Source organism: Leptonychotes weddellii, chromosome 12, assembly GCF_054177405.1.
Source record: "Leptonychotes weddellii isolate Sample4059 chromosome 12, ASM5417740v2, whole genome shotgun sequence".
In the NCBI taxonomy this organism is placed as follows: Eukaryota; Metazoa; Chordata; class Mammalia; order Carnivora; family Phocidae; genus Leptonychotes; species Leptonychotes weddellii.
In genome coordinates, this window is record NC_138380.1 from 68475788 (window position 1) to 68486792 (window position 11005).

An 11005-nucleotide genomic window follows, 5' to 3' on the forward strand; every position below is an offset into this window, starting at 1 on the left:
TTATTTGAAAGAGAACATGAGCGGGAGGGGCAGAGGGAGAGAGAATCTGAAGCAGAGCTGGATGCGGGGCTTGATCTCATGAGCCTGAGATCACGACCTGAGCTGAAACCAAGAGTAGGATATTTAACCGACTGCACCACCCAGGCACCCCAAGAGATCACAATTCTAAATCTGCACACACCCAGTAATAATGCAACAAAATATTGAAAGCAAAAATGACAGAACTAAAGGATGAAATAGACAAAGACAAACTCAGAGACAGACTTTAACACATCTCTCTTAAAATTAGATACACTAGGCATATAAAAAACTAGTAAGGATAAAGAAGATATGAATAACACAATTAACATACTTAGATACAACTAACATAGAACATGCAATCAATGACAGAATATATATATTGTTCAAATGTACATGAAATATTTATCAAAATTAACCATATGCTATATCATAAAGCAAGCATAAACAAAATTTCAAAAGTTTGAAATCTCAGAGTATGTCCTCTATGAGTATAGTGGAATCAAGTTAAAAATCAATATCTAAAAATAACTAGAAAATCCTCCACTGTTTGAAAGTTAAATAAATTTTTAAATAACCCATGAGTCAAAGAAATCCCAACAGAAATTAGAAAACATTTTAAACTAATTAATAATAAAGATATAACACTTCAAATCCCAAAATAATGCCAAACAGGGGCATCTGTAGATTTAAAAGGCATATATTAGAAAAGAAGAAAGGCTGAAGAACGATGATCTAAATTCCCATCTCAAGAAGTTAGAAAAAGAACAGGAACTTAAAGTCAAAGAAATAATAAAAAAACCAATGAGTTAAGAAATAAATGTATGACAGAGAAAATTAACAAAGCCAAAAGCTGACTTTTGAAAAGACACATAAAATTCATAAACTCCTGGCCAGAAAAAAAATGGAAAAAACAGAGATTAGCAATATCAGGAAAGAAAATGGAAAATTACTATAGCTTTTTTAAACAATAAAAAGATATTAAGAGGATATTTGAAAGATCTTAAGAATAAGATTGGTAATATACATGAAAAACTCACTGAAGCCTCATTCGAGAAGAAACAGGAAATCTGAATTGTACAGTGTTAAATAAATTGAATCTGTTACTAAAAGACTTCCCACAAAGACAATTAGCAGTTCAGATTTCTTCCCTGGAGAATTCTTTCAAAAGTTTAAGAAAGAAATAGTCTAATGTTATACAAATTCTTCTACTGAAGAGTATTTCCCAACTTGCTTTATAAGGTCAGATAATCTTTATGACAAAACTAAACAAGGACACTGTAAGAAAGAACAATTACGGGGCACCTGGGTGGCTCAGTCGTTGAGTGTCTGCCTTCGGCTCGGGTCATGATCCCAGAGTCCTGGGATCGAGCCCCGCGTCGGGCTCTCTGCTCGGTGGAGAGCCTGCTTCTCCCTCTCCCACTCCCCCTGCTTGTGTTCCCTCTCTCACTGTGCCTCTCTTTGTCAAATAAATAGGTAAAATCTTCAAAAAAAAAAAAAAGAAAGAAAGAACAATTACAGATAAATCTCTTCCATGAACATATATGTGAAAATCCCAAATGGAATATTAACTCATTGAATGCAAAGATATGTAAAAAAAAGATAATACACTACAACTGTTTTTATTCCAGAGTAGTTTAACCTTCAAAAGTCAATCAATATTAATCACTACATAAACAACAAAAAAAAAAGGGAGATAAATTATGTTTATTTTGATAGACAGAAAAAACATTTGATTGCAAACATCTACCTCATGGTAAAATTTTTTTTTAAATTTTATATTAATATGTTATGTTAGTCCCCGTATAGTACAGCATTAGTTTTCGATGCAGTGATCCATGATTTATTGTTTTCATATAACACCCAGTGCTCCATGCAATACGTGCCCTCCTTAATATCCATCACTGGGCTATCCCATCCCATCACCCCCTCCCCTCTAAAACCCTCAGTTTGTTTCTCGGAGTCCACAGTCATGGTAAAATGTTTTCTGCAATACTCTGGTCCTAGCCAGTGCAGTAACACAAGAAAACAAAGGCATGAAGTTTTAAATAAGTGGATGACATGACTGTATTCAGAGTTTAAAAAAATAAAAAACTGCAGAAAATCTGTTAGAATTAATAAGTAAATCTGGTAAGATTACTACAAGACAAATATTTTAAAAGGTTGATTTTATGTCTATATATCAGCAAAAAAAGAAAATAATAAAATTTAATGTTACAATATAAAAATATAAAAGAATAAGTTTAAAAAGGGATGTATATGTATATTCCCAACTACAAACACTTTGAGAAAAACTTCAGAATATTTAAATACATGAAGGGTAATGTTCTTTTTCTTGACCTGAGTGTTAGTTACAATGTAGCGTCCTCTTCACAAAAATTCACCGACCTGTACACTTATGCTATGTGCACTTTCTGTATGCAGATTATAAATCAATAATAATTTATATGAAAAATGTGGAAGCAAAGTAGAGCTAAGAATAATGCTAAATGCATTACTCCCATGTTCTATGTATCTTTTAGAGCTTGGCCACAAATTTAACACTAAAATTTCTAAAGCTGTATAAGAAAAAAGAAGTTGTCAGTTACACATTTGTGTCCAGTCCAACTGCCTAGAGATACAATTCTTGGCACTAAAATAAGACAGCTATTTCTCAAACAAATCTTCACAAAAAGAAGACACTTCTTGACATGATAAACAATGTCCTTGACAACAACTTCAAGAAGACTTTCTGTGACGGTTTCTTCTGATGACACACAATATAGGTTGATGGAAACTTACCAAGGCACAAATGTGAAAAAGCAACTGGTGATAGGAGTGTGTGAAGCAATGCTGTCTACATACCCAGCTGCTTTGTGATGATTTGGACCAGCTCAGATATATATCTCCTAAACTTGTAATACTGAATACATGAGTGGATAAGCGTCACATATCCCCCCTTGAATATCCCATCTTTCATCTGAGCTTCTGACATTTATCAATCAGCAGTGAAGTTAAGATAAGCAGGGAAGGGGCGCATGGGTGGCTCAGTTGGTTAAGCTACTGCCTTCAGCTCAGGTCATGATCCTGCAGTCCCGGGATGGAGTCAGGGAATCTGCTTCTCCCGCTGACCCTCCCCCTTCTCGTGTGCTCTCTCTCAAATAAATAAAATCTTTAAACGATAAGCAGGGAAGTTACATGTGTGGAGGACAGCTATCTTCCCTAAGTTGAGTATGAATCCATTTTAGCTAGGGGAAGAGATAATGACCTTTTATGAATGCTGAGAAGCTTATCCAGGACTAATAGCTGAAAAGATGATCATGCTACCTCCGTCATGAATACCTACTATTAGAGCTCTTAACAATCCTTAGAAATGATACTGAACCTGCTCCAAAAGAATGCAACTGAAAATGTTGATCAAAGACCAAACCCAAAGTTCTGCCACACCCAGCATGACTAAAAGAGCTTTAGCTAAAAATATAATCACTGTAGCCAAGGTATGAACAGTCTCATGAGGCATACTCAAGCAAATAGTAACAAGGAAAGTAAGTCACTCAATTTGAAGTTCTTTAAAGGATCATATTGCCAATCATACTAACATTTTACGAATCTGCAGTTCACCCACCAAGTTCAAACATAGGAAGAGACAATTTTTCTGATTATTCATCAACTAAAATGTTAAGTTCAGAGTGCTAAAGCCCACTTACTTACCCGAGGCCTCTGGATGCCTTTTTTTTTTTTTTTAACACATGATAAATTTACTTATCTGCTTTCCTAGTTCACAGCCAATTGTAGTAAGCACGTGAGGATAGGAAGCACAAAGGAAAGAGCTGCTAGAAACAGGCAGAGTTGTAAGAAATACAGATAACTTGGTGGGAAGCAACAGTAGAATGCAAAAGCAGACAAAAAACTTTAAACACACAATCTTCTGGGGCCATGTCGCAAAAAGCTCTATGCATCTCAAGAGTCCTCAAGGGCAGCCACTGCATAGGACATATTCACAGAACCAGATTCAGAGTGAAGTCCTCAATAAAGATTCTATTATTCTTTAGAGAGTCTTTTTAAAGAAGGTAGAGAAATGTGTAATCCATTTTTAAAAGTGATTCACCCAAAATGTTTTAAATATTAATATTTATTGTGGCTTAAACACTTAAATTATAAGCTTCAGTTATACAGAAGATTGCACTCCACAACTAACGCTGAGTAGAGCACTATAGTTGATGGGAGAATTTTAAGCTTAACACAAACATTAATAACATGGAAAATAGAAGCACCTCATTCCCTAACTACACTGGAAAAATAAGGCCCTATTGTTACTTGAAATAACATTCAAATTATGAAATAATATCTTCACCTACAGAAAACCAAGAATAACTATGTACATCTTATTAGAAGTACTTTAATTTAGAAAACCATCATTTGTCTCCACTCATCACACTTTCTCCTTAAGTGGCTCTTGTTAATCCTTTCTATCCACAAGACAGGAAAATTATGACTGTGTGAGGAGTTTCTCTTAAGGAATTGAGGTAAAAATTTAACAAATGTTATATTAAAATCTGATTATGCATATATAAACTATATACTTTAATAACTTTCTCATAAAGCAATGTTGACCTACAGAAAGAGACTTTCCATTTTAATTCTCTTTGTCAACAGAAGTAAAATCAAAAGAATATGTAAGTTTTTCAATAAAATGTGGAGCTTAAAAATGACAGAAAAAATGACTAATGTACCTGATTTTCTATGGATGAAAAATAGAGATTTAAAAAAGCCTGCAGGACTTTAAAAATTAATTTTTCAAAATTCTAAATGGTAAAGAATATGCAGGGAAAATACTAGTTGGTACAAAGAGCCAAAATCAGTCTATGAATATTTTGGAGTTGAATGTGGAATATTTAGAGGCCTAAATGACCTACTTTCTCTCCACCACAATCTGTAAAAAAGCATGATAAAATAGTACTTACTAAGTACCATGCAAGTATTTTTAAGGCTACAATACATAAATGTTCAATAGAACAAAAACAAGAGATGAAAGAATTACATACATAATCACAATGAATCGAAATTAAATTCAATTCAGGTCCTGACTATCTTACCTAACCCAGCAACCCACTTCAAAAGTTCCACACCATAACAATACTGTTCTTGTACAAGGCTTCAAACCTAAAGAATTGCTTAGTTACATAATAAGGCTTTCAAACTAAGCTGAGAATATGCCTAAATTGTGTAAGGGGTAAAGAAAAGCATTATCGTATAAATATCATAGATACAGTAGAATGATATGAGGTGGTTGGGGGGTCATTTTGTTTTGATTTGCTTTGGTAAACTGTTCACAAGTTTTCTAGAGCATCAGTAGGGAAACATAAAATGGGAGACAAAGTTCAAAATGTTTTTCTTTAGAGAGAAAAAGGCACATACCTCATCTAGCTACCATTAAACATATGTCTACTATTACCCTGCTCATATTTGGGGAAATTCAAAAGAAAATATCAACACATTTTATTTGAAGTCTATTATTAGTTTTAGGGCTGTTATTGAAGGATACTAATGATGTAGGCTAAGATGATTTTACAGATGTGAAAACTAGATAATGAGATGTTTGCATGGCTTCTTAAAGAACACAGAACTCGTTAAGGACAAAGTAAACTTAGAACTCAAACTCTAAACCAACTTCTTCACAACTTAAATATCAAATCACCTCTAACTTGATATATAAAAATTAAAAAATGAATTCATTGAGAGACAAGGGTAAGATACCACAATTTGGTAACTCTTGAAAGGCAAAGAAACATAAATGCATAAATACTGATTTGTTCAGGCAGAGCGACTTAAAACATACAAATGGCCTAGAATGACTTTTTTCCCAAAAAGTAAAAGCCTTTTAGACAAAGCCTATCAAACAGATCCCATTACTATTGAGATGGATGATAATTTATATAAACCATCAACTCTTCATACATGAAGAACAGCCTTAGTAGTAAATCCACATAAATACACAAGTTGAAATCTAAGCCAGAAATTGAAATTTATTTTAGCTACAACACTAAATTTATGTGTAAATTATACCTGAGGTCAGCACTTATATTCATTTTGCAATAGAAAGCAATAATTATGCAAATAAAATTAATGAAAATACAGCAAGCCCGGGACAGCTGTCCACACAAATCAGTGTGATATGACTGAAATTTCTTAAACATAACTTAAAATGTTATTTAAATAAGATTGAGATACAAATCCCTTCTTCTGGCCTGCCTCAGATGAGGGAGCAGGTGAACATCAAGTAACCTAAAATCAGCCAGGACAAAAATGGAGAAGCAAGAGTACCCACCACTGAAATTATTCATTCAATAAATATTTGCTGAGCATCAGATGCTATACTGTGAAGAATCATTTAAAAAAAAAATTAAAAAGACAATTGAGGAAAAAACTGTCCTGTAAAGTTTAACTGTGAGGGAGCTTTTATGAAATATATTACCCCAAGAATGCTGGATCCTGCTTGAGATGATCTTTTAAAAAAATAAATAATCTTTAATATATGTAAAAGAAATCAGCTTTGATTATTGTTCTATTTTCCTAACTTAAAAAAGGAAGATTTTCCTGGATTTAAAAAAATTTAATACCTGTCTTCCTCAAAAGGTTGCATCCTAGACAGCACAAGTGGTAAATTAAACCAAGTCCACATTATTTTACTGTTTACAGCTCAAAGTGCCATACAGTTAGTGAGGCAGGTCTTCCTGCTATTTAGGCAAACATCTGTAATGGTCCAGGTTTAAAAAAAAAAAAAAAAAGTCCCTCAAAGTTATTGAATATAAGTCCTAGCATAAATATCTGTGCGCTGCGACAGACGCTTGACACATTTTTACACAAGAAGAAATACACAGAAATGGAAAAGGTGTCATCATTTCTTAATTCTTAGAGGATTACCGATGGTTGCTGCTGAGGTGTTTGGTGAAAAATCAGTTATTTCTGAATACAGATACTAATTATTCCCTTTATGTTTCCATATTTCCTAGAGTAAAGGAATACTACATTTATAATTAGAAACTCCTTAAGGAAAGGCAGACTTGGAATAAAACATTGACACGAAGACTAGGTATCCTCCACAAGTCCCACTCTTTATAACAACTGCAGAAACTGCACTAGCTCTGCAATTTAAAAGTGGAGAGAAAACACACACACACACGGTAGGCTTGTAGAAGACACTCAATACTGGTGGAATGAAATAACTGAATATATGCGTAAATAAGCCAAAACAAAAACAAAATGCATTCCGATTTTGAAGCAACACAGTAACGACTTTACCAAAAGCTGGCTGACAGCTTAATGAGCACTAAATGAAAGAGCTTTTCCTTCTTGTCCTCCTCTTACTCTGACACTGGAAGACACATTCAAAACAAATCCTCCCCCAGCCCCGCCCCAAGCCTTATCCTCGCTCATCTCTGAAACTGCCGGAAAGTCCGGGGCCTCGCGGTGCCCAGACCCGGGCCCCTCTCAGGGCGCTCGCGCCCGCGGACACGCCCGGTGCTGCAGAGCCTGGGGCCACGGCCCCCAGTCTGCGGGACCCCCAGTGGCTCACGCCCTCAACCCTCAGCCCTCGGCGCCGGCGGCCCCCTCCCCTCGCTGCGAGCCGCGCCGTACCTGCACACCGTGATGAGGTTCCTCCTCTCCACCGCAGCATTGCGGGCGCTCAGGCTCTTCTTGCCGCCGCCGCCCCCGCCGCGGCTCCCGCTCAGGCCCCCCAGGCTCCGGGAGGCCATGGCGGGCTGACCTCCGCGCCCCTTTTGTCTGCTGCGACCCCTCCCGCCCCCCACACCTGCTCCCCAATGCTCTCGCTCGTTTTGCGACCGTGGAGGCACTGGAGGGTCGTGGGGCAAGGAGCGGGGACCGACGGAGGGTGTGGAAGACCGCGGGGGAACTCGTACCGGGGCACTGACGGCTCGCGCTCCGCACCCAAGCTCCACACACACACACAGACACACTCACACACACTCACGCGCACACACGCACGCACCTCCCCCGCCCTCGCGCGCGCCGCCGACCGCAGGGCGGCGCGTGCGGGGCGGTGTCGGGCGCTCCCTGCTTCCCGAGGGACCTCGGCTGCCAGCACGCGCGCGTGCCCGCCGGCCCGCACGCCCTACCACCTGCCTTCGGCCGCCACTCGCGCCCCAGGCGCGACTGCTGCGGTGAGGCCACGGGCCTCGCGTGCGCAGCCCCGCCCTCCCTGCACCTATCAGGCCAACGCAGTCCACCTGGAGCCAATCGTGGCAAGCGAGGGGCGGGGCCGGCCGCGTGGCTCTTTAAAGTAACGTGCTCGAGCACCGCCCCGGCGCGTGGGCAGCTGTCAAGACGCCGGGCTCGCGCTCGCAGCCCGCGTGCCGCAAGCAGCCGGCACGCAGTGGAGCAGCGCTGCAGTTTGCACGGGGATTGTGGGATGCGTGGCGCCGGAGAGCTCCGGGAGGAATGCTGATCGTTGCCGGGAGCCCAGCTTTAACCGCTGGGATCTCTAGCTTTAGCGGCTGATCTTTTTTACGCCGGAAGCCTATTCTCAGGTCCACAGACCCAAAGAAGCAGCAGCCTGGCGCTCGCAACAGACCCAGGACTTGGCTCCCAGGAAAGGAGCAGGGTTCCTTTTGTCCTAACTGCCTCTGGTCTGGAAAACAGCCACAAATAGCCGGGGGAGGGAAACAGCCTGTAGAATATCCCCCTTGGGCGTCTGATGGTGGGGTTTCTTGACCGTCCACGCCACGTCGCTCCTGCCTTAGCCCCAGCACGTCCTGCAGACAGGACTGACCGCCCACGTGAGAACGAGCGCGGTGCTGTTGTGCACCCTTCTCCCGGCCTAGGCAGAGACCCCGGAACTGGGTGAGGAACAGTGAGTCTAGGGGCAGTTTGGGCCTTGGCTTCTCTGGGCTGCACCCGGAGAAGAGTGCCGCCCTGGTCGCGCGTGTTTGGAATCTAGCGCCCACTTTGCAACGCTTCTTCACCCTCCGGCCTTACCAGCAGGAAGGTCCTAGCCTCTGCCGCCTTCTCCCGCACTCACCTAAGTGGCCGTCTATCTCCCTGTGCTCGGATTTCAGAGTGAAACCCCTAACTACTGTCCCTGTGGAGCCTAGCATGGTACCCCGCATACAACAGGTTCTCAGTAAATGTTCGTTAACTGTAACTTGAAGTTACATTTAGCATTATTTTACTGTAATTTTACAATTTTGGTAGTTCCAAAATCCTTATTCCACCTCTGGTTTTGAAGCTTCTGTCAAAGAAGATCGTTATAGAACATACAGTTTAGTATAGATATCCTTGTATTTAGTGTATATTATACAAAGGAGGGGGCGCCTGGGTGGCTCAGTTGGTTAAGCGACTGCCTTCGGCTCAGGTCATGATCCTGGAGTCCCGGGATCGGGTCCCGCATCGGGCTCCCTGCTTGGCAGGGAGTCTGCTTCTCCCTCTGACCCTCCCCCCTCTCATGTGCTTTCTCTCATTCTCTCTCTCTCAAAATAAATAAATAAAATCTTTAAAAAAAAAAAAAAAAAAACAAAGGAGGGACTGTTGCTCTATGTTGAACGCTTAAAAAACAGTTTTGTATAATAAAGCTGTAGATGACTAATATTTGAGTTTGTAAAAAATTTTAAATCTCTTAAAATCATTATGGCAAAAACAGCCCCTTTCAGCTACTAAGTCGAATCATGGTAGAATAAAGATCTGTGTGGGGAAAAAAATAATTGTCTCAACTAACTTACTGCAATAAACATTAACACATTAAAATTAGAGAAAATAACTTAGACTTTAAACTTTCTCTTTCACAATAATAAAAGCAGGAGGGTTTTCTATGTCCGCGCACTTGTTTCCAAACATCTCTTGTCTTCTCCATGGTAACATGGACCCTTTAAGGAGAGTTGCTGTTCTAGAAGCTCCAATTAACTTGTTTCCTCTTGCTACACCAACAGTTTGAATTCAGAAGTAGCCATCAGGAAACAGATGCACTAGCTACAGAGGCAGTCTCTGTAAAGTATTTGCACTGGCAATGACAAATACGACTCAAATTGAAATTTTTGTGGTTTAAACGCAGATGAAAACTGCATAAGGAAAAGAGTGGAAAGCCATCAATTACCAAGAAAATTCCTAGACACCTATGCGGGTTTGTCCCGTGGGAGAGAGAAGACACACATCCTTCATACTTACCAAGAAGACAAAACCGGGGGTGCCTGGGTGGCTTAGTAGGTTAAGCATCTACGTTTGGCTCAGGTCGTGATCCCAGGGTCTTGGGATTCAGTCCTGCGTTGAGCTTGCTTCTCCCTCTGCATCCCTCTCTGTCTCTCATGAATAAATAAATAAAATCTTTAAAAAAAGAGACAAAACCAAGTGGTCATGTCAAATACAGAAGAGTAAGGTGTCATTATTCTCAAAATCGGCTTTCTAGTCTCAAGTACATTTTTTTAAGATTTTGGGTTTTTTTTTATTTTTTAAAGATTTTTATTTATTTATTTGACAGAGACACAGGGAGAGCAGGAACACAAGGAGGGGCAGAGGGAGAAGGAGAAGCAGGCTTCCCACGATCAGGGAGCCTGATTGGGGCTTGATCCCAGGATCCTGGGATCATGACCTGAGCTGAAGGCAGACGCTTAAAGACTAAGCCACCCAGGAGCCCCAAGAGTTTGTTTATTTAGTTGAGAGAGAGAATGTGAGAGAGGGAGAGCACAATCAGGGGGAGGGGCAGAGGGAGAGGGAGAAGCAGACTGCCCGCCCAGCAGGGAGCCGGACTGGGCCTTGATCCCAGAACCCTAGGATCGTGACCTGAGCCAAAAGCTGACGCTTAACCGACTGAGCCTCCCAGGCACACTCAGGTATATTTTCATGTTGTTTGTGCTATAAATTTATATTTATGACTGAAGACTTAGTAAAACTTCATCTTAGATGATTAGGTAATAGAGTTTTCAAATGCTACTTTTCAGGGGATTCAGTTGACATAGGTATTTGCTGAAAAAGATTTCTCATTAAGAAAGGCCATTTT

The 11005-nt window shown here is 40.3% G+C and overlaps 1 protein-coding gene across 1 annotated transcript in view; it reads right to left on the bottom strand.

Annotated features, from left to right (window-relative positions):
• Positions 1-8114, bottom strand: part of RUNDC3B (RUN domain containing 3B) — a 114664-nt gene extending 106550 nt beyond the window's left edge. The window contains exon 1 of the mRNA XM_081799700.1: positions 7636-8114. Within this exon, the coding sequence (XP_081655826.1) occupies positions 7636-7754 (119 nt within the window). The 5' untranslated portion in view covers positions 7755-8114. The remainder of the gene's footprint in view (positions 1-7635) is intronic.
• Positions 8115-11005: the final 2891 nt, after the last annotated feature.